The 24,503-nt window shown below is 35.9% G+C and overlaps 1 protein-coding gene across 2 annotated transcripts in view; it reads left to right on the top strand.

Annotated features, from left to right (window-relative positions):
* SUGT1 (SGT1 homolog, MIS12 kinetochore complex assembly cochaperone) overlaps positions 1-24,503 on the top strand; it is a 44,205-nt gene that overhangs the window by 4,726 nt on the left and 14,976 nt on the right. For both annotated transcript variants that reach the window (XM_049647025.1, XM_049647026.1), the window contains exons 3-11: positions 3,141-3,231; positions 3,937-4,006; positions 4,707-4,777; positions 7,904-7,957; positions 8,334-8,350; positions 11,428-11,462; positions 13,062-13,158; positions 13,922-14,029; positions 23,872-23,962. In XM_049647025.1, coding sequence (XP_049502982.1) covers positions 3,141-3,231; positions 3,937-4,006; positions 4,707-4,777; positions 7,904-7,957; positions 8,334-8,350; positions 11,428-11,462; positions 13,062-13,158; positions 13,922-14,029; positions 23,872-23,962 — 634 coding nt within the window. The remainder of the gene's footprint in view (positions 1-3,140; positions 3,232-3,936; positions 4,007-4,706; positions 4,778-7,903; positions 7,958-8,333; positions 8,351-11,427; positions 11,463-13,061; positions 13,159-13,921; positions 14,030-23,871; positions 23,963-24,503) is intronic.

The following is a 24,503-nucleotide window of genomic DNA, read 5'->3' on the forward strand; positions in this document are numbered from 1 at the left end:
GGCCTCTACCCCCGCCCCACTCACCCCCCCCCCCCCCCCCCCCCCCCCCCCCCCCGCCCATAATTCTTCGAACAGTTGAGGTGGGTATTTGCATTTTACTCACAAGAAAGCTGAGGCCAAAGAGATTAACTTGCTCAAGGTTATATAGTTGAGAAGTGATAAGTCTCTGGGTTTAAGGCATCAAGGTCATCCTCTGGAGGAGGAGGTAGGTCTAGGGATGTATAATATAATTAAAGGTTTGGTAGCTGACTTTAAAGATGCTGACCATTGATAGCTTTGTTGAGAGTGTAGCTGGTTAGCATAAATGTGCAATGTTACCAGTTGTGCATGGTTGTGTGGTTTTTGTTTTCAGCAGTGCTAGATAGTTTAGGAAAGGAGAACGGTTGACACTCTTGTTTATTATCTGTGATTGGGGATTAGCGTGGCTAGAAGAAAAAGGGAAATGGAGTCAAATTGAGATACCTAGAGCTACATACCTTCAGCAGTTAGGTCCCTCTGAGCAGTCCGCTTTAGCTTTTAACCTTAACAAGTTATCTTGTTGAGTAGCATTTTTACAAAGCCTAAAACTGGAAAGATTTAGAAATTCATTTTCTCAGGTCCAAATTTTAAACAATTTTAATGCCTTAAAAAGTAGGTTTTTTTCCCCTTATTTTTTCTGGATTATCAGGGTATTTCCTTTGTCATTATCTTGGTAAAGATTTCAGTGTAATTATACTTTAGAGTTCACTGAGTTTCTTTATTTTTAGAACTATAAATTGCTTGACCATAGCGTAACCCATTTTATGGAAGTATATATTTGGACATGTTCACAGTATGTTTCCCATTGGTCTGCATTACATAATGACCTTTTGCCACTAAGATTCAGATGTTGGCACTGAAGTCCTTGCCTTCTGAGATACCTTTCTTCAGTCCCTTTGTACTCCAGCAGTGAACAACTGTTGTCACAGAAACAGTAGAACTCTCAAAACATGCCACAAGTCCGTTGTAGTTCATACAACCACAAATTACTGTTTTAACTTCACTTTTTCTGGTTTTATTATACTGTGTATTGCTTATTCAAAGTAAATTGGTTATTGTAGTTTTTGATTTAAATTTGTGTCATAATGTTCAGTTTGTGCTCTGTCCCTTGGTAACTTTTCAGAAATAACAGCCTAACAAGTAAGTTGCTTTATTTAACTGAATCACGTAACTGTTTCTCCTTAACCAGTTAGTTTGTGCTTTTAAAGGTTATTTGCAAGTTGGTTCTTTGAAATTCAGAAGTTTTTACTTGACTCCATTTTAATTTTAATTATCTTTGTACCCCCAGTGTCTGGCCTGGATTTGTTATGTAACATATGTTTAAAAATGCTTTCTAAGTTAATAATCCCGGGGTGCCTGGGTGGCTCAGTCGTTAAGCGTCTGACTCTTGATTTCGGCTTAGGTCATGATCTCATGGTTTGTGAGATCAAGCCCTGTGTCGGGCTCTGCACTGACAGCCTGGAGCCTGCTTGGGATTCTCTCTCTCCTTATCTCTCTGCCTCTCCTCCCTCTCTCGCACTCTTAAATAAACGTTAAAAATAAAACAATTAGATGATCCAGATGTTAATATAATTTATAGTAGCTTTTTTGAACTGAAATGTACTTGTTTTCTTGCTTAGGAGAGGCTAGAAATTTGGTTTGAAGATATATTTGAGTAGATAGGTAAGAAGCTATTAACTCTTTTCAAAATTGTTGAAAGTTTAGTGCAAGATGGTATCATTTAACTTAGGAATTTTAAAGTGTTAGGAAAACACATTAGTAAAATGTCATTGGTGTGTGAAAGATACTTGGAACAACATTACCAAGAGGCAGTGTTTAAAACCATATTTGGAGTCAGGCAGACTGGATTTGAATCCTGTCTCTGGCACAGCCTCATCACTAACTAGAAAGTAAAGGAATGGATCTTCTGTGCATGTCTGGGGAAAGAGCTTTCCAGTGAGAGAAGCAGCAGGTGCAGAGTCCTAAGGTGTTTGAAGAACAGCAAGGAGGCCAATTTGCTTAGGGTAGATGAACAAGGGGAAGAGTAGTAAGAGAGGAGGTTGAAAAGCTAGCAGAGGGTAGTATCAGGGAGGGCCTTGCAGGTCACTGGACGAACTTGGGCCTTTGTCCTGAGTCAGCGAAAGACATTGGAGCATTTTATGCCTATTGATGTAAACCAAATCTTGATTTTCATTATTGCTTGAATCAGGATGGTAGAGGTGAAGATAGTAAAAAATGGTGTGGATCTTAGGTGTGTTGGATTTTGGGTAAATGATTACCATGTATAGTATACATTGCTTTGTGAGAACCACACTACTGGGTTAAAGCAAAATTAATGATGTGTGGCTTTTGAAATGATTTTACCTTTTAAGAAAACTACCAAATCCCTAGGATGTGTGAGCACTGGGTAGAGAATGAAAGCATTCCTATTGGCCTATATTTGTCGTTTGCCGATTGTGATCGTGTTGTGTCTTCTTGCATCATTGTTTCAGCTACCACTTAACATACTTTTTTGACTGCCCAGGGTGGCAAACTTTTAATCTGATGTTAAATCTTGATCAATTGATAGTAGCTTTCTATGAGATATTGTATCTGGGTTTTAAACAGAATGCTGTAATTTCTTAGGGTTCCCTGCCATTGACAGGATAGGAGAGGGCCAGATAAGCTTGATTGTGTCTTTATTGATTCTGTTAACTTCCCTGAGCTCTAGATTTAACTTCTAGGTTTTGTGTTTGTTTCTTTGTTTTTATTGGACAGCTTTGCATTTTCTAGGCATGTCAACTTCTACATGATCTTTGAGTCTTTTCCAAATTAGGAGGAGAAAATCTGTGATGGTCAATGTATATCATCTAAATTCTTCAGAATAAATGAGGTGATAATAATTACCATTTATTGAGTTTTCTACTGTAGGCCAGGAATTGTGCTAAGATACTACATCAGATTGTGGGTTTTGGTGGGGGAGAGCGGAGAAGGGGAGATACCGACTCTCTTGCAAAGAAAAGCTCCAGACTTATTTTAATTCCCTGTTATCTTTTCTCCAAATAGCTTATGATAATAGGTTATTTGATTAAAAATCATGTTTAATTAGAATTCAGTTGCTTTTAAAAAAACATGTACTAACAGTCAACATGTTTATATTTTAGGAGCTGACTAAGGCTTTGGAACAGAAACCAGATGATGCAGAATATTATTGTCAAAGAGCTTATTGTTACATTCTTCTTGGGAATTACTGTGGTAACTTTTCTTACTGACTGTATTTTTTCTTAAGTTGTAAATTTTGCCAAAGATACAGTGAATCATACACAGTAGAGATTATCTTTGAGGATTTTTAAATTGGTCTTTCATACAAGGTGTAAAGTAGCTGAAACATGACAAACTTGTTGAGCAACACCCGAACAGATGTTCTGGGTGTCTTTTCTTCCTTCAGTGGGTGGACAATTTATATGGAGTTCATTTGTCGTTATTTTATATGCTAACAAAAAATAGCATTACATTTACTATTTCACATTTAAATGAAATGTTCTTATTTGCAATTTTTATAAAAAAGAATACCTTTCTGTATTGTGTAACTTTATTCTGGGTAGAGAATCTGGGTGGGGAAAAATTAAATACCTTGAGACAAATTACATAAATGATGTTAATGAGAAAATTAGATGAACTTTATCACAGAGCTTTATTCATAGACTGAATAGCTTTAAAAAGGAAGCTAAATATTAGGCTCATAAGGTATGAGGGTAAAGTTTTTTGAATTATATCTTAGATTAGCTTTTCCTAATTTAGAAGCATTTGTCCATTTTCAAACTTGAAAACTTAAAAATCTAAGACTGATTCAAGTTCTGTATGTAACTTGTTAGGATCCACAAATAACTGACTAAAAACCCCTTTTTTTTTTTTTTTTTTTTTTTTTTTTTTTTTTTTTTTTTTTTTTTTGGTATATAGATGCTGTTGCTGATGCAAGGAAATCTCTTGAACTTAATCCAAATAATTCCATTGCTATGCTGAGAAAAGGGTATGCAATAACCACTCTTCTTATTGAATCTGGACTATAGATAGTAGGTGTTTGTTGAATGAATTAATTTTAAGTTTTATGTAAATAGTAAATTCTGTATTTATACATTTTATTAATACATTTTACAGCTGAAATAGGATTTAATTTTAAGTATAATTTTATACTTCCATAACTAGTTAGTATGTGATAGGAGATATATAACTAGTGTTTTTTAAAATAGCAATGATTGGAGTAATTGCAAGGTATAGATGAAACTGATGGATTTCATACCCCTTTTTGTTCATTGTTTGGGATTTACTATATTTAAGTGACTAGAGAATATATTTCTCAACCAAGCTAGACAAGCTACATTTAATGCTGTGAAAGCGCTGTATCTGTGTACTTTATATCCCAGCTTGTTTCTGTTAAGTGTAACTTTATTCTTAAGAAACTTCTTTAATTTCTTAGTGTAACTATATTTTGGAATAAGCAAGTGTACATAATTAAAATCAAGAAATTCCTTCTGAAACGAGTTCCAAAATAGGGTTTTAATGGGAGATATATTTAATGTTACAGTATATTAGAAAACTTCTTGGCTTATTAACATATACTTAAAATATTTCTTTTACCAGTAGAGCATGCTAAGATATTTAATTAGAAAGAAAGCCTTTTTTCATGATCTCACGTGTGTGTGGTATTTGTTTTTAATATGCTCATGCAGGATATGTGAATACCATGAAAAAAACTTTGCTGCTGCTCTAGAAACTTTTGTAGGAGGACAGAAATTAGATAGTAAGTATTGGAATTGTATGTTAATAAACTAACCCACTATTTCTGTATTTTAAATACAACAGCTCAATTTTGTTAGTGTAATCTCAAATTCATCTCAAGTTCATTGTAGAAACCCAACATCTTTTTTTCTTACTGACATTTCCTATTGTTTGCAAAATTTGAGTTTACTTAAAATTGATTAAATTGTCCTTTCTTTAGCATTTAAATCACAGGTAAACTTTGCCATTAGAAGTTAAAAACTGTATATAAAGACTCAGTGTGCTCCCTTTACTTAACCTGGCTTTATATTTTTCTGATAGACAAGTGAAAGTTTCATTTGCTCTTTTTTCAGAAGTCTCTTCAGTTTAAGTTATTATTCAGGTAGCTGAGATGGGAAGTTTTACAGCAGAGATTTTTATAAGGAAGTGTAGTGTCAGTTTGGGTAAATTGTGATAGGAAGAAACTTGGAGCTTTGAAAGTACTGTGAGTTTTTAACGTCAGCTTCAGAGAAGTATGTGAAAATTAGTAGTATGGATATCTGTGCACATGTATAGAAATTGTAAGAGCCAAAAAACCAGAAAAGTCTGCAAAATACTGGCAGACAAAAGTTGTAAGTAATCTCATAGATAATCGTAGACTACAGAATTCTTATTGTGTATTGTCTACTGTCATTTTATCTTCCTCTAATGATAGAGTCTTTTCACAGTTCTCTAGAGCAGTGGTTCCTAACTAGGGATGATTTTACTCTCTTGGGGACATTTGATAATGTCTGAAGAGATTTTTGATGACCATGACTGATGGATGGGGGATGTGCTATTGACATCTAGTGAGTAGAGGCCAGGGATACTGGTAAACATTCTATGTTGTACAGAATTATTTCCCAGAACAGAGAGAAGTATCTCGTCCAAAATATCAGTAGTGCTGAGGTTGTGAATCTCTACTTTAAAGTATTGCATGACTGTGTTTTTATATTTCTAAAAATTTACTGTTGTATTGTTTTGATTATTTGCTTTTCTTCTGTATACCTGCTCGGGAGAGAACAGCGCGCCCAACTTTGCAATCGGAACCTACAAATTAGGAAAGAGTGGTAGTATGTGAACCATTAGGTTACTCGCTTAGCAAGCCAGCGTACCACCACTCCTAGCAAATTCTAGAGTCCAGTTTTCTTGTATGATACATATATGAAAACCCTGAAGAGACATGAATCATTCCCCTTTCTAGACTTCAAAGCCCTATTTTATTTCTTTTTTTAGAGCAAAAAAAGTTCCCCATCTAAAATTTTTCTTTTTTAATACCTTCTTGCCATGGACTTCTGTCTTAGAATTACTTCAGTCTGCCTCAAATGAAGGTGTCTGGTTTTTGGTAAAATTGCTGTTGAGGATATTTAATTTAAAAACAGATTTGCTCTTTTAATTTTAGGGAAAATTTATGTTAAATTGTTAGGGTTCCCGGGGCGCCTGGGTGGCTTGTCGGTTAAGCATCCGACTTCAGCTCAGGTCATGATCTCACGGTCCGTGAGTTCGAGCCCCGCGTCGGGCTCTGTGCTGACAGCTCAGAGCCTGGAGCCTGTTTCTGATTCTGTGTCTCCCTCTCTCTCTGACCCTCCCCTGTTCATGCTCTTTCTCTCTCTGTCTCAAAAATAAATAAACGTCAAAAAAAATAAAAAATAAAAAATAAATAAATTGTTAGGGTTCCCTTATTAGACAAGGTAAAAAATTTATAACTCAGAATATTACTTTTTTTTTCCTTTGGTATGGTAGAAAGCTTGGTTTTTATTTACTGATTAATTTGAATAATAGGTTATTCACATCAAAGATTTGATGTAATTGTTTCGCCCACTAAAATGAATATGTATGTACATGTATGTAGGTATTAGTTAAGGCCTGTGTAGTTGAATTTCACTTATAATTAATGTATTAGGAAGTTTCATATTAAGAAATTAAAACAATTTTTTTGATGTTTAATTTTGAGAGAGAGAAAGAAAACACAAGTGGGGGAGAGGCAGAGAGGGAGACACAGAATCCAAAGCAGGCTCCAGTCTCTGAGCTGTCAGCACAGAGCCCAATGCACGGCTTGAACCCCCAAACCGCGAGATCATGACCTGAGCCCATATTGGATGCTAACCAACTGAGCCACTCAGGCACCCCATTTTAAGAAATTTTTATTTTTCAAAATAATCTTGCTTATAATTAGATTGAGTGTGTAAACTTTTATTTAGAATACTTTTAATAATTTTAAACATTATATTTCATTAGACCCTGTACTGTTTAGATATCATCATTGTTCTAAGTCTTGTAATAATTTGCTTACATACATGTTTGCATTGCCGTCTTTTAAGTGTATAGTTCACCATCTGTCGTCTGTTGGCTCCCATGGAATCTGGAGATACGACAACTACACAAAGTACAGAAGTGTTTTTTTTTTAAATTTTTTAAAATGTTTATTCATTTTTGAGAGAGAGAGAGAGGGAGACACCAAATCTGAAGCAGGCTCCAAGCTCTGAGCTGTCAGCACAGAGCCCAACGCGGGCCTCAAACCCATGAACTGTGAGATCATGACCTGAACTGAGGTTGGCCGCTTAACTGAGCCACGCAGGCGCCCCAGAGGTGTTTTTTGCCATTGGTAAGAATGGCATGGTAACAAGAAAGGCCACTGAGAGAATAGTAGACAGGATAGGCAGGTAGCTGCTTTGGAGAACAAACCTGGGTCAGGAGAGGCCTTTAGATCCCGGTCCAGCTGTCTGTTACTAGGCTTCCACTCCACACTAAATGATGGTGTGTAGGGACTCTAATTCAGATCTGATTTCGTTGTGCTAGAGGAAGCTCCTTTAACAGAAGAGGGTGAGGGGAAATAGAGATTCTGTGTATCTGGGAACCAGTAAGGTTGACTGGTTAAAAGCAATTTTTTTTTTTTTTTTTTTTTATTCTTCAGGATGAATGTCTAGATGTTAAACCTATTAGTGTATTTGTAGCTGTAATTTTACGCTTGCTATAAACTGTGGTACAACAAGGGTTTCTGTCTAATTTACTGCTGAATCCCCGAGTGCCTAAAGCACTGCTTGGAACATAGTAGATATTCAGTAAGTATTTGTTGAATGAATATGTTAGATGGTGCGGATGAGTGATGTTACACTCTGTTTTTTTCTAGGTGCAGATCCTGATTTCACTGTCTGGATTAAAAGGTGTCAAGAAGCTCAGGATGGTAAGCATGTAGGTTTCTAAAGGTCTTTCAGTTTACAAAGAAGTAAATGTTTGACATTTTTGGATTTAAACAAATTTATTTGTAACTTTATAACTTTATACATCATAAATTTAACTAGTTCCCTCAGATAGGGATTTCCAAGGTACTGTTATATTGAAAGGATGATTTAGATAGATTTGTATCATTATATTACCGGTAAGAAATTACTAAGAAGTCTAAAGTGACTCCAGAATGCAAAATTAAACCACTTTCTTTTATTTGGGATGTATGGTAAATTGATTTATGCAATCAGTCAGTATGTTTGCGCCATAGATTATGTGTATAACTTTGTCTATAAGTGTATTGTTAACCGGAGATGTTTTTATGTTTTTAATAGGATCGCAATCTGAGGTGGTAAGTACAAAGTTTTTCTCCTTCGTGTTTTTACTTAATTATAATTTTGCCATGCATATTTGAGACAGGACTCAGACTGATCTTTCTTTTAGTTATATCTTAAGCAATTGGATGCAAATACTTTTTCCTTTAGTAACTGAAATAATACATTTTGGTTTGATGAAATAAATGTAGAGGTTTGTAGCCATGAAAATTATTGGGCCCATTTAATGTATGAGTCAAGTTGATTTGGTATGTTTTAGTATGGTCAGGATAGTTATTTTTTTTTCTTTTCCTTGCTGAAATGTCCTCACATTTAGGTTGAACAGCTGCTGCCTTGGAAGCACTTGCAGGGTTTATGGTGGTGTAATAGGAACACAAAAGTCAGAGGCGCCTGGATGGCTTAGTTGGTTGAGCGTCCAGCTCTTGGTTTCAGCTCAGGTCATGGTGTCATAGTTTGTGAGTTTGAGCCCTGCATCCAGCTCTGCACTGACAGCACAGAACCTGCTTGGGATATATATACTCTCTCTCTCTTCGTCTCTCATGTGCGCATGCTCGCTCGCTTGCTCTCTCTCACAAAATAAATATTTTTTTTTTTTAATTTTTTTTTTTTTTTCAACGTTTTTTTATTTTTATTTTTGGGACAGAGAGAGACAGAGTATGAACGGGGGAGGGGCAGAGAGAGAGGGAGACACAGAATCGGAAACAGGCTCCAGGCTCTGAGCCATCAGCCCAGAGCCTGACGCGGGGCTCGAACTCACGGACCGCGAGATCGTGACCTGGCTGAAGTCGGACGCTTAACCAACTGCGCCACCCAGGCGCCCCACTCACAAAATAAATATTAAAAAAAAACCCCACACACAAAAGTTAACTAGAATTTGGCAATGTTTATCTGTCTAATTTAGTTTCATATTTGGTGTTTGGACATGAAGTCTTTCAAGTCTTTTAAAACTGAAAAATTAAAAATTATGATGGAGTTGAGAGATGCCTGGGTGGCTCAGTTGGTTAGGTGTCTGACTTCAGTTCAGGTCATGATCTCACGGTTTGTGAGTTTGAGCCCATGTCTGGCTCTGTACTGACACCTCAGAGCCTGGAACCTGCTTTGGGTTGTGTGTCTCTGCCCCTCCCCCAGCTCGCACTCTGTCCCTCTTTCAAAAATAAACATCTAAAAAAAATTAAAATTATGGTGGAGTTGAAAATTATTTGACTTTTTTTAACTACAATGTTTATAAATAACACGCATAGTTAAATTACGGCTAATGGTTTTTTAGTTAAATTACGGCTAATGGTTTTTTAGCAGTGATCATCTACAATTTAGTCAATAAAATGACAAGGATTTAGGAAACGTGTGTGTGGTCTTAACTCTAAGGGCAGTTACTTAACCTTTTTGGGTCTCTTTCTTCAAGTCTGAATGAAAATGTACATCTTTGTCTTCCAGAATTACATTGTGACACTGAGAAAATATTTTATTCTCTGGGTTTTCTTCATTTGTAAACCGGGTCTGCTAGAGTTAATCTGCTTTAGACAGGTTGTGAGCATGAGGCCAGGTATGTGCGTATGTAGCGACTGGAGTTTTGAATATCACCAAAAGTGAACCCTGTCTGGTTATCCCTATGCCCCCAAGGCTTGTGTATATTCCTAAGTATGATAGGTGAGGGAAGTATTTAAAAGTTGGCTTCTTTCACACTGCTGGTATTTTTGTTTATGGCTTACTATTTTGGGGATTGGAACTAGTCCTGAAAACAACAGAGTAGCATTTGGATAATACTTTGTCTGGTGACACAAATTGCTGTATAGTCACAGTGCATTTTGTCGCTGCTGTAGTTGACACCAGTGTAGTTTTATCTTTATACCGAGGTGAACTGGAATAATCTGTTCTAGTCATTATCTCCATCTGATATCTAGATTGAGGTATTTGTCAATAGTTAATGCTGGAGGGTGATTCTGAGTTAGACTCAGATCTGTAGAGGGGTTTTATTTTCTTCCTTTAAACCCCATCATTTCACTTATCATTTAGGGGCAACTTAGAGGTCACTTACGACCCAGGGCAAGTTTTTCAGATTTACACAGTTTTAACTGGCACACATGTAGTTTAGGAAAGTATGGATTGGTCAAGAGTCACTTTGTTTTTTGATGGGCAGTTTAGAATGTTTGTTACTGAGAGACTATAAATGGAGTAAGCTGTTATCTGGAAGGTACCATGAAAATGTTCCTTCATGTATTCCAGAGCCATGTTTGATGCCATTGCTAAGCATGAAGTTTATACTAATTTCTTTTTTTTTTTTTTTTTAAAGTTTATTTATTTATTTTGAGAGAGAAGTGCATGCGTAAGTTGGGGAGGGGCAGAGAGAGAGGGAGACAGAGAATCCCAGGCAGGCTCTGTACCATCAGTGCAGAGCCCTGTGAGGGGCTCAGACTCCCAAACTGTAAGATAGTGACCTGAGCCCAAGTCCAATGCCTAACCGACTGAGCCACCCAGGCGACCCAAGTTACACTATTTCTGAAAAATGGTTTTTTAAATGTCATTGTTATTTTCATTTTATTTTATTAAAAAAAAAAATTTTTTTTTAACGTTTATTTATTTTTGAGACAGAGAGAGACAGAGCATGAACAGGGGAGGGGCAGAGAGAGAGGGAGATACAGAATCTGAAACAGGCTCCAGGCTCTGAGCGGTCAACACAGAGCCCGACGCGGGGCTCGAACTCACGGACCGTGAGATCATGACCTGAGCCGAAGTCGGACGCTTAACCGACCGAGCCACCCAGGCGCCCCTGTTATTTTCATTTTAAAGAGTTAGTACTGAACATTTTAGATGTAAGCTTTTCCAATCATACGTTTAGAAAGTATTTTGGGTTTTATGCTTTTATTTTAGAAGAAAAATCTTAAAATTATAAAAATACTGAATATTCTAATTTTTTGAGATGACTAGTGTTACTTAACAATTATGAATATTATGCTTTGTCTTTGAGGACATTTTCATGTAGTTACTCCATATCAAAGTAACCATAGCACTGGGTAGATTAATAATATGTGCGTTTTAATATACAGTTGCTAAACCAGTTTGTAAAAATTTTTCTCTTTCGACTTGCCAAAATCAGTCTGCATCCCAGAGGACTCATCAGTCAAAAATCAAGTAAGTGTTTCTTTTTCATGAAATAATGCATGATATATATGTCTAAAGGGAAAAATCCTGTTGTTTAATAGTAATGAACAAGTCCTTACTTTGTGATTTTAAGTGTTTTTTAGTTTTTTTTAGAAATAGTGCTTAGCCTGAGAAAACAAATTCTCGAGCTGTTTGCTGATTCCTGTTAGTCTTTATAATTAAGGGTAAATTAAAATCACTTCACTTTAAACTTACTTTTTCTGGTTCCATATTATGTCACCTTGAGATGACAAGAGCCTCTTTAGGTGTTATTACACAGGTAAATAAGTTAGTAGGCTTGACAGAATTGTGCCTTTTATATTTTAGAGTATATTTTTCATAGGATAATTCTGCATGAGTTGAAAGTTACTATTGCTCAGGGCAACAGTTACAATGATGAATTAAGGATCTAGCAAGTATTTGAATTTATTTTTAATTATTCATTAGCCATGTGTACAACTCGTATTCTTAGGACTGTAACAGAAACACAAGGCATTGATCTGGAGCTTTGCATCCTCACTGAATTTCAGCAGGAAACTGAGACTCTTAAAGTATATGTCGTTAATCAAGGTGCATTTTAATTACCTAAAATTGCTTGAAAATGTTAAAACAATTTATTCATTTTCTTTCTGGCGAGATTTAGGATGAGTCTCCAAGTACCAAATAGACAGGGAAATTTGACTAGCTTGGTGGCAGCATCAAGAGTATAACACAAACATCGAATAATAACTATGATGTTAGAATGTAAGATAATCTAACATTGATTTCATATTACCAGGCACTGTGCTCAGTCTTAGGAATATAATAGTGGCAGGATAGATAAATAGCTCTGCCCTCATGGAGTTTATAATCTAATCTAATCTAATTTGAAAGTGAGGATCCCTACAGTTTTAGATCCTTCTGTGGGAAAGATACACATAATTAGAATTTCTAGGCCCACTAGTTTTCCCATGTACCTTGAGACTGAAAGAAGATACTGTGCTTAATGTTGTGTTTGGTAGGATGGGTTAAACTTTTAAGTTATTTTAATTTTTAGCTCATTTGCTTCTGCTCATTGTGTTCAGGGCTGTTGCCCCCAGCTTCAGTTAAGAGATTTTGGAGTATGAAGTCAGGTTGATGTGGGTCCAGTGTAACACCTACCACTGACTGGCTTATTGCTTCACCCTTCTGGGCTTATATTTTTTCATCTGTAAAATAGGGATAGAGTGCTTTTTCTTCGTATTAGATTGAAACGGAAGTGTAAAACTATTGATGGTATATAATAATGGTTTGTTGTTTAGAATCAGTTTTGTTTTCAACATTAGATTAAGCATAACAGTAATACAGATGTAAGTCAGAACCCCGAAAATCATGTAAGTGTTTAAGTCTCCTGGAAACATTTTAGGGATTATATCTCACTGTTCATTAGTACAGATCAAAGGAAATACAGTTATATAAAATTGTTTGTGAATCACCAGCTGCTTTTCTATTTTGTTCCTCAAGGTGGAGCTCTTGTTGTTTATCATATTGTAGTTTTTATCTTGACAAAACATAAAGAAGCAACAACTTTGAGAATATTAGATGTTCTGAGGTTTTTTTTTCTTTTAATAGGTATGACTGGTATCAAACAGAATCTCAAGTAATCATTACACTCATGATCAAGAATGTTCAGAAGAATAATGTAAATGTGGAATTTTCAGAAAAAGAGGTTATTACTGTCTTTGAACTATCTTTTATTTTGAGATTACGTACTTTTATTTGCAAAATAGTATATTGCAGAATAACCTATAGCAGTTTATCAGATACGTCATTTCTTCCTGAGATGTGGAAAATGCTGATGAAAATCTAAAGCATTGCTTCTCAGTTTGAGTGATTTTAAATTTTGAGACAAAAGTGTTTGTACTGTGGGGTACAGCTAGAGGTACATAATTTTCCTTTAGATTTGAAATTCACAGTAGAATCTGACAAATAATAAAAGACATTAATTAGTAAGATGTGATTTGGTACATTTGTGTGATACACTTTTGTGAAAAAGATCTACTTATTTGTTGGGTGATTTATATGTCTTAGAATTTGCTAACCACGTGAAATTAGTATGGCCTCTAATCATTTGGTTTGCTAGCATTTACTAGAAAACTTTAATGATATTTAAGTTAGTGGTAGAAGTAGATGTCTTGCATATGAATACTTTTGTTTCATACTATATTTTGCTCTTGAGTTTTCTGGAGATTTAAATGTTAAATATTTGTTTGAAACATACTATTTTCTGTTATTTAATGATGTATGTAAGAATCCATGTAAAGGGTACCCGATAGAAAAAAAGGATTATTTTGAGTTTCTTAAATCTGGTACTCTATATAAAGTATTTAAAACAATCTGTAGCAGCATTGAAATTCTATTCTTATATTCAGTTTAAGTGATCACTTCATTATATAAATTATAAAATGTACTGCTAATTTTGTATTCATTAGTTGTCTGCTTTGGTGAAACTTCCTTCTGGAGAGGATTATAATTTGAAACTGAGACTTCTTCATCTTATAATACCAGAACAGAGCACATTTAAAGTACTTTCAACAAAGGTAAGACAATTTTAAAAGGGTTGTTAGTGGGAGCACCTGGCTAGCTGTCAGAAGAGCATGCAACTGTTGATCTTGGGGTTGTGAGTTCAAACCCCACATTGGGTGTTGATACTACTTAAAAATAAAATAGTTGTCAGTAGTGATGTTTTCAAAATCTAGAAATATTGGTCAACTACTCATCCATGTGATTTTAAGTTTATAGATCCTTTCAGGCACATGTCTTCAAATTAAAAACAATAATTTTTGAGTAACAATTTTCCCCTCCCAGAATTCTAGGACAGTGGAATGTAAAAATCAATTTAACCTCAGTAGTGTTTATATATTTATTAAGATTGGTATAATAGTTCTTAAAGAGGTTTTTTAAAAAGCAGTTATCAGCCTCTATTTAAGATTTGATACTGACAGGGGCGCCTGGGTGGCGCAGTCGGTTAAGCGTCCGACTTCAGCCAGGTCACGATCTCGCGGTCCGTGAGTTCGAGCCCCGCGTCAGGCTCTGGGCTGATGGCTCGGAGCCTGGAGCCTGTTTCCGATTCTGTGTCTCCCTCTCTCTCTGCCCCTCCCCCGTTCATGCTCTGTCTCTCTCTGTCCCAAAAATAAATAAAAAACGTTGGAAAAAAAAATTAAAAAAAAAAAAAAAGATTTGATACTGACAGTGGGGCGCCTGGGTGGCTCAGTCGGTTGGGCGTCCGACTTCGGCTCAGGTCATGATCTCGCGGTCCGTGAGTTCGAGCCCCGCGTCGGGCTCTGTGCTGACAGCTCAGAGCCTGGAGCCTGTTTCAGATTCTGTGTCTCCCTCTCTCTCTGCCCCTCCCCTGTTCATGCTCTGTCTCTCTCTGTCTCAAAAATAAATAAATGTTAAAAAAAATTAAAAAAAAAAAAAAAGATTTGATACTGGCAGTGAGTATCTCTTCTCTTGAACTTGTCTGTTTTGATGTACAAATACTTTCCCACCCTGTTTTATGCAGTTAAAAATCCTGTGAAGATGAATCTGCCTGTTTTTTTTTCCTGTTTTTTAATTAAGTTGAATTTTAGAATACTTTGTTAACAAGCGAATACTGAGTAACTCAAACTGTGGTTTGAGTAATTATGTAATTTTTAGATTTCTTTATATTTTCAAAAAGTATGCAATGGAATTAAAATTCATATATTGTTTTAGATATCAATCAAAAGATGTAGGTAGTATAATTTAACAGGACAGGTACTGAACTGAAAAATCAAAAAAATCTGACTCTGGTTCTTTGCTCTGTGAATTTACATTGTCACAAAATTATTGTAGGTGTAAATTTTCACTGTATAAATGAGAGATATGGACTAAATGAGTGCTGAAATTTTTTCATCTATAAAATTGTATGGAGATATGTAATGACTTAATGACAATAAATGATATAAGTAGATTTTTTCCATTGCTGCACCTTCTTTACGAACATGTCCTGCAACATGCTGTGTTATTAATTATTGAGTTTAAGTTCTAAGGCTGGGTGAATTTTCATATCCTAGAGTAGAATCAGGTCAGCTAGTGTCAGGGAGAATATGGTAACTGGCTTTGCGGAAAGAAGAGGGTATCTGCCGAGCGTTTGAGCAAAAGTGCAAAATAAAGAAGTGGTCATTTTTTGCATCTAGTTAGAAATGATTTGCCCACTAATTTATTTAAAGATTACAAAGTACAAAGCTGTTAAATTATGAGGGGGAGAGAAGAAACAGTTGTTTGGAAGATAGAAAGTAGGTGGGAAAAAGGAATGAAATCTTACCAAGATTGTAGTCCTATTGACCCTATCCACATAGTGTAGAATTTGTTTAGTAAAAGAAGATGGGTAAGTAATCAACCACAAAACTATGGCTAGATTTGGGAGGGGGACAGTTGAGAAAATTACGAATTAGGCATTTTCCTACATACGGTATTTTAATCAACAGGTTGTTAATGCATATTCTTTTGAAGTAGTTTAAATGGAAGCTGAATTGTGTGAATAGATGGCGTAAATGACTTAAAAACTTGTGTTAGTGGGTCGCCTCATATAACTTATGGAAGAATAGTATTTGTGATAATAAATACAGAAGTCTGTGTGGCTAGAATTGAGGATGTTAATGAAGCACTGTCATCTCTTATTCTTTATTTTCTTTTGAGTCTTGAGTACTTCTTGAATCTGACCGTTTTGCAGTGCTCCTGCTGTGTTCCCAGTTACCTTTTTTGTGCCTTTCCTCTTTCTTTAAATGCTACATAACTATTTTTCTTTTTTGTGTAGTAGTTTATGTATACATTTTATTTCTCTTGCATTTAGTCTGTGAGGATAAGAAGCATGTCATATTTATGTCTTTGTACATGTTCCAGGTAAGATTGGCTCATAAAGTGTAGGATGCCCCATTAATTTTACAAAGTATATTCCATTTGCTAAATTTGTCAACCCTAGCCCTATGTGTTGTACATAGGGCTGCTCAATAATTGTTCAGTGAATACATTTGTTTAATTTTTTAAAGTTTATATTTATTTTGGGCAGGGGGGTTAGATGGTGTAGAAAGAAGGGGGAAGGGAGAGGGCAGAAAGGGAGAGAGAGAAAATCCTAAGGAGGTTCTGCACCAGCAGTAGGGAGCCTGACATGGGGCTCGAACTCATGAACTGTGAGATCATGACCTGAGCCCAAACTCTAAGAGTCAGATGCTTAACCAACTGAGCCACCCAGATGCCCCTCAGTGAATTAATTTAAAATAGATTCTGATGTTAACCCTTTGAAATTGTTAGATTATTTTTATTCTTAGTTTTATAGATGAAAAGAAACCGAGGTTCATGGACTTTAAATGCTTTCCCCAAGTTTACATAGTTACTAAATTATCCATCTTGGCCCAGGGGAAATACTTTTATTTCTGGAAAGCTAGTGCTTCTTTGCTTAGGTTTTTCTAAGTTCTAGATTAAAGAATTACCATTCTAAAGATGTGTAAAGAAGATGATTTTTCTTTTCCTAGCCGAAAGTAACATATATTAGTTTTGTTAGACCACCAACTTTTAAGCTGTATATTATGGGAAACAAATTGAAATAATTGTACTTAATTATATCTTAAGGGAAATGAAAATTTAGAATCTTTTTTCATACAGCAGAGGGAGACTGTTAAATACTGAAAATCAAATCTTTCTGTGGGTTACTGAGGTTTATTTAGTGATGACACTAAGAAAATAATGAAATCACATGGTTTTCATATGAAGTCAGGTATCTTGAATCGTTGATGTGAGTTGAGAAAAGAATGCTTCTGGTCACAAGAAACTGCTTAAAATTAGAGATTCTGTAAAATGTGTGCTTTAAAGGGGTGATTTCTTTGGGAATTCGGTTTTTTTCTTTTCCACCTTCAAGGGTGAAGAAATGTTGCATATTCTTGTATAATCTTTGGTTAAGTGTTATTAATTCAAGGGAAATATAATTTGCAATGAAAATAAGAGAGGTAGCACCCTTCAATCAGTGAAATAACATTTTCAACTAAATATTTTACAGTGTCATACCTAGATTTTTCCAAGTCAGAATTCATTTTTTTTCAGTACCTCTGACAGTTATTTCTCCCTTTTATTGAATCCAAGCTTTTCTATCTGCCTATTAATTCATTTTATTAAGAAACTGTAGTATTTCTTTTGTTCCATCTTACTAATTTCATGACAGTATTCTCTGCTCACAATCACAGGCTTGTAACTTCAGTGTCAGCTGTGCTGTGAAATACTCATATTAAAGGTTAATATTCACTCCTCCTAAAAAAGTGAGAATTTTCAAAATGCTTTGTAGAAATATTCTTTGGGGTACCTGGCTGGCTCATTCAGTGGAGTGTGAGACCTTTGATCTTGGGGTTGTGGGTTCGAGTCCCGCATTGGGTGTAGAGATTACTTAAAAATAAATTTTTTTTAAAAAAGTTCTATTCCTATTTCTAGTCAGAGCAATTTTTGTATTATGTCTATAAAATATGAAGGCTTTTGACTGGAATTGTGGGAGGTAAAAATGTGTGTCTTTATTTTGAGACAGACCATGGCTCCCTTAACTTACTAAAATTTGAGAAGTTTCAGAGTGAATTCCTTTTCTTAATATTCATAGAAGAATCCTAATGATGATGTGATGGAGTTGGGGATGTCTGGGCAGGATGTAGAGACTTTTGGATTGTTGTTTTATGTCTTTTTGATAACAGTGGTGGTGGTAATTATGTTTTTAAATAATTAGTTGCTGATAATGCACAAATTGTTTTTGAAGTGTATTCTTTCTACCTTTTTAATGCATATTCATGTATTTTCAAAAGAAAAGGACTTTACTGTAAATACTGTCTGTAACTATCTTTTTAAATTTAGCCATATATTATGGATATTTTTTTCATGCCCTTAAATGTTTTACAGGAAAGTATTTCATTGCATGCATCTATTGTAGCTTATTTAGTCAGTCCTATCTGTTTGACCTGTGTAGAATTATAGTAGGTAACTATTTTGAATGCTGTGTATTATCTACACATGGAATCCTAACAATTACTGTATGATACAGGTATTTTTATCACCTATTTACAGGTATAAACTGAATCCAGAGATGTTAAATACTTTGCACAGATTTTTTAGCTGATTATAATGATTGTAAAGATAATGATAAGAACATTCAGTTATTTGCCAGATACATCTATTCTTTTCATGCATGGGCTCATTTAATCCCCATAAGAACCCTAAATGAGGTAGACCCTATTAATCCCTTTTTACAGGAGAAGCTGAGGCTCAGTGAGATTAGTTACTTGCTCATGGCCATATTTCCAGCAGGTAGTATCTATCTATGACTCTTCTCTAAAACTGATAGTTGTCTTATTTTCAACCTCTGTTTATTTGTGAGGAAGTAAGTAAAACTTCTAGCAGAAGACACTTCCAGCAAGTTGTCTATCTTGGTTGCCTCATCTCTAAAATATGGATGGTAATCTCCTTTTATAGGGTTGTTCTTTTAACTGAGATGATATATATGAAACACATGGTATGTAATAGTGCTCAAGAAATGTTACTGCTATAGTTATTTTATCCAGATTATTTAGATTTTTATTCAGATTGTAAAAGCAATAAATGTGTATCATAGGAAATTTGGAAAAACGTAAAGGAGCAGAGAAAGTAATTATTCAGTCTCACTATTGATGACATTTTGGCATACTTCTTTCCAGGAGACTGGAATATTTCCCTATATTTAGATCTTTCACTAGAGGTGATACCTGCTGGAATTCTTTGTTTATGGGAATATCGCTTCTTGAATAATTTCTTCAAGGAGAGTAGAGACTGTGACCTTTTGTACTAATACAGTGCCTGGCCCAAGTAGACACAAAGCAGATATTTGAATTGTGCGAGTAGAACTTTGGGGAAGAGGAATGCACGGGTGGCTCAGTAGGTTAAGCGTCCAACTTCAACTCAGGTCATGATCTCAAGCGCCGCATCGCATCGGGCACAGGGCCCTCTTTGGATCCCCTGTCCCCGTCTCTCTCAGCCCCTCCCCAACTCAGTACTCGTACGCACTCTCTCAAAAATAAAAAACATTTAAAAAAATTTGTTGAACTTTGGAGAAGATTTTTCAGTTTCTTGTCATTAATTACTGTTCTTTGCATTTAAAAAAATGATTATAAAATGATTTGAGTGTAGGGGCACCTAGGTGGCTCAGTCGGTTAAGCATGTGACTTTGGCTAGGTCGTGATCTCACGGTTCATGGGTTTGAGTCCCGCATCAGGTTCTGTGCTGACAGCTCAGAGCCTGGAGCCTGCTTCAGATTCTGTGTCTCCCTCTCTCTCTGCCCCTCCCCTGCTTGTGCACCCCCTTTATAATAATAAACTTAAAATAATAAACTTAAAAAAAAATGGTTTGAGTGTAAAAATAAAGATGGTAGTTGTGCAGTATGACTTCAGGAAGACTTGAGTTTATTATCAGATGAAGGGGTTAGATACAGCAGTTAAATGTTTAAGAGAATGTTGGGAAAAATTACATTCTGAAGGTCGGGAACAATTATTTAATGACTACAGCCTTGAAACAGGTGGTTGTCAAAACTACCAGAAAAAGAAAGTTCAGCAGTAAACTGCCACAACTCATAGTGTCTGAGAAAGATGCCTTCACTGTCCCTCTGTAGCAGGAAGTGGGAGCTTAACCTCCTCTTAAGGTGGTATCTGGATGTCATGACCCTTTTGAAGAAATGGCTTCCCTTTAAATCTGAAGTCCTTTCATTGGAAAAAATTAAACTGTGCAGAGAAGACTTTAGAGGTGGGTGATAGTATACAAAATCTTGAGAACTGACAGTTTGGAACAGCAGGGATTCTCATTAGTAATCTGTGAATACTGCTTTGGGACATTCTTGAAAGCCTTCCTTGTGCATATGAGAGCAGCATTCAAGCACACTACCAAAGTTTTAAGTTAACTTTTAAATTATTTTTGACTTAAATGAAAATAGAATAGCTTCTTAATAGTCACAGTAAAAGTACCTGAAGTTGGGCTGGCGGTAACTCTGGAGGTACCTGCCAGAATCATTAAGACTTAACACTTCAATTTAAAAAGCATATATAAACATTGAAAGTGAAATACGTGTAAAAAAGAATTCACAGAAAATTAGTATTGCTCCTCACTTTTGTCTTTTCAAAAAGCTGCTTTAAGTGGTTTATTATGTGCAGCTATTTTGGTGAATGGATTACCTACAATTTCAAGTTCAGGTCAGCATGTCTTACTTGATACAGGTTGTTACTAAGAGTTTTGACTTTGGCCTTATAAAGGCCTCTTTGTTCATGCTACACAATTCCTCAGGTTATAGTTGTTTTTAGTAGACGTGAATGGTAGTGTGTGCTGCTCTTTAGGTGAAACGAGGAACTTTTCATAGACCCTGCGTAAGTGCAGGAACGTGAGGTGTGAATATAGGGTGCTCTGTGGCAGAGGTTAGTTAAGTATAGTAGTGTTGATGTATACACTGCTTGCCAGGTCTTCACTTCCAGATGAGTTGAAAATTAAAGAAGCGAAATGACTTTTTAAATTTTAGGGTAATAGCTCTTTTCAATAACTATTGCTGTGTCATTGCCAGCTACTAGATTTTTGCCCCTTTTTGATAATTATTCCAGCAGTGATAACTTAAAATACTGTCACTAATATTACTGTCACTTAATATTGTATATGAGAAAATATTGATAGCATTTTACTTTATAAAAATTAGTCATCATTTTAGAGAACTGTAGAGATTCTTATAAAATTGTTTTTATTTATGTAGAGTTTATTTTTTTATTTATGTAGAATTTAAACACATAAATTATGTTAAAAATACTGTACTTTTGGGTTGCCTGGGTGGCTCAGTCAGTTGGGGTGTCCGACTCTTGATTTTGGCTCTTTGATTTTTGAGGTCATAATCTCACAGTTCATGGCTTCAAGCCCTGTGTTAGGCTCTTTGCCATGTTCTCTCTCCCTTTCGCTGTCCCTTCCCCACTCATGCTCTCTCTCTCTGTCTCTCAAAATAAATAAACTTAAAAAAAAATTATTTATATTTATTTTTTTTTAACTTTTTTAAATTTATTTTTGAGAGAGGGAGAGACAGAGCATGAACAGGGGAGGGTCAGAGAGAGGGAGACACAGAATCTGAAACAGGCTCCAGGCTCTGAGCTGTCAGCACAGAGCCCGACGCAGGGCTTGAACTCACGGACCACGAGATCATGACCTGAGCCGAAGTCGGCCGCTCAACCGACTCAGCCACCCAGGCGCCCCCAAAAAAATTTTTTTTAAATAGTGCACTTTTGGTCTCTTTCCCAGGGACATTCCATGTTTTTCTCATTATAAAAATAGTTTTTGGTTACATTTCTGTCCTAAAGAAAGTACAAATCCTCAGAGACCATAACCCCTTCCATACCATCACTTCATGTCTGGTTAAAAATATTGGCAGATTTCTCAGTGTTTTAAGTTATTATGAAATGCAGATTTTAAGGATTCTATCACTAAGTGCAGATGGTAGAAAGATTACCAGTAATTGCTAGTTTAAATGATTTATCGGATCTAAAGGAGTCAAAGAACCAGTGTGAATAGGCTTTTCTTTTTGTTAAACTTTGTATAATTTTTTTTCATATTTACAAAAGTAGTAATTCTTTTCTTAGAAAAAAATTAAAATATAAGGAAAACAAGATAGATGAAAGTGTTATGTGAGTGTATGTTAGGGTTAAGAATAGACCCTAGGGGATCGACCTTGATTAGAGAGTTAAAGATAAATTTCATTTAAAAACAATTTTTTTTTATGTTTATTTATTTTTGAGAGAGAGGGAGAGACAGAGCATGAGGAGGGGAGGGGCAGAGAGAGGGAGACACAGAATCCGAAGCAGGCTCCAGGCTCCAAACTTTCAGCACAGGGCCCGATGCGGGGCTCCAAGTAACAAACCACGAGATCATGACCTGAGCCGAAGTCGGACGCTCAGCCGACTGAGCCACCCAGGCGCCCCAGTAAATTTCATTTTAATAAGTGAAGCTAGTCTAGCATTCATAAGCTCTTCATAATTTGCCTTACACCTTTTCCATCTGTAGTTTTTTACTGTTCTAACATAAATCTTGGACTTGTGGCAAATTGGTCTTGTCCATACTCCCTGATGCTTTGTGTCCTTTCAAACCTCAGGGCTCGTTTTAGGCTGTTCCTTTCGTCTCCAGAGACCTCCTCTTTCCACCATTGTAAATGCTCCTACCCCTCAAAGCTCTGCAAGGTGTGCTAAAACTCTTTCTTTTTACACCCAGGTGTGATCTCTGCTGAGCTATTAGAACATTTATTTGCCTCGTGGTTAACTTTATTGTAGTATCTTATATCTCACATACTTCAAGATGGTCAGGAACTTGTTTTTACTATTTAAAAAAATCCACCACATCTGTGAAAATTACAGCTTGTTCATATTGTATGTTTAATAATTAGTGAATGATTATAAAAATGGTAGCATTAGTTGTATTTTTTAATGTTTATTTATTTTGAGAGAGCATTTGCGCACATGTGAACAGGGAACGGACAGAAAGCGAGGGAGAAAAAATCCCCAGCAGGCTCTGTGCTGTTAGTGCAGAGCCCGATGTGAGGCTTGATCCCACAAACCATGAGATCACAATGCAAGCTGAAATCAAGAGTTAAATGCTCAACCGGCTGAGCCACCCGGGTGCCCCAGTTGTAATATGTTTATATAATGGTAGTGTTCTCCACTCTCAAACAGGTTAATGTGCATGCAAATGTAATGATTCTATTAGAACAGGGTTTCTCAAAGGGGGGCACTGTTGACATTTGGGGCTGTATAAATCTTTGTTTTGGGAAGGTTGCCCTTTATGCATCCCTAACCCCCACCCCAGGTGTGGTGACCAACAATATCCATAAACATTGCCAAATTCCACTGGGAGGCAAAATCACCTCTGGTTGAGAACACTGCATTGGAAAAAAAAACATGGATTTCAAGACTTTTTTTTTTTTTAAGTTTACATATTTATTTTTGAGAGAGAAAGCATGAATCAGGGAGGGCAGAGAGAGGAGAGAGTGAGAATCCCAAGCAGGCTCTGCACCGCCAGTGTGGAGCCCTATGCAGGGCTTGAACTTATGAACAATGAGATCATGACCTGAGCTGAAGTCAGATCTTTACCGACTGAGCCACCCAGGTGCCCCAAGACTCTTCTTAATTGTAGCTTATAGTGTGTATGTATGTTGTTTTTGAAGGGTGGCTTTTAAGTAGAAAAATAAATGTTTCCAAGTTCTTGAAATTTAACCTTGAATAATTTAAGGAAATGATCTCAAGGGTTCTATTAATTCTTATAAAAGTTTATGACTTGAAGAAATTGCATTTTTTTAATGTTTTGTATATTTTACATTGAATAATAAATTTTGTTTGGTGTTTTCTTCCAGATTGAAATTAAAATGAAAAAGACAGAAGCTGTGAGATGGGAAAAACTAGAGGGGCAAGGAGATGTGCCTACTCCAAAACAGTTTGTAGCAGGTTTGTTTTCTGGCCTTGATGAGCTTTAAATTCATATTGTGTTATATAGTTGAAGTTAAATAGTAATGGACTTTCTTTCTGCCTACATTATTTATGTTCCCAAGGTAAAATACAATGAGTGTAAGAAGATTGCTCTGTAATGAATACAAACTAGCTTTTCATGTGAAGGTTCTAACTTCTTAAACTCAATACAAATGAATGGGGACAAAAACCCTGAGGGAGTTGGGATTTATTGTTTACCAAGTTAACGTAGGATATCATTTGGGGGTTGTTTTTGTGTGTTGCCCTTTCCTATTACTTCTTTTTGGGTTGCAAGTGAATTAGTGGTTTATTCTCCTGAAATAGTCTCTCTTCTTCCCTTTCCCTTTTATTTCTTTTCTTTCTCTTTCTTCTTATAGAATAATATAGAATATATTGTCAACTCTAATTTCCTGGAATTTCAGGGCTTGACAGTGTAAAGTATCTAACCCATTTCACTATGTTGCTCTTTTAGTACAAGTGCTCATAAATAGGTCATGAAGACAGAAAAGCCCAGGAGAAG

Source organism: Panthera uncia (genome assembly GCF_023721935.1).
Source record: "Panthera uncia isolate 11264 chromosome A1 unlocalized genomic scaffold, Puncia_PCG_1.0 HiC_scaffold_16, whole genome shotgun sequence".
Taxonomy (NCBI): domain Eukaryota; kingdom Metazoa; phylum Chordata; class Mammalia; order Carnivora; family Felidae; genus Panthera; species Panthera uncia.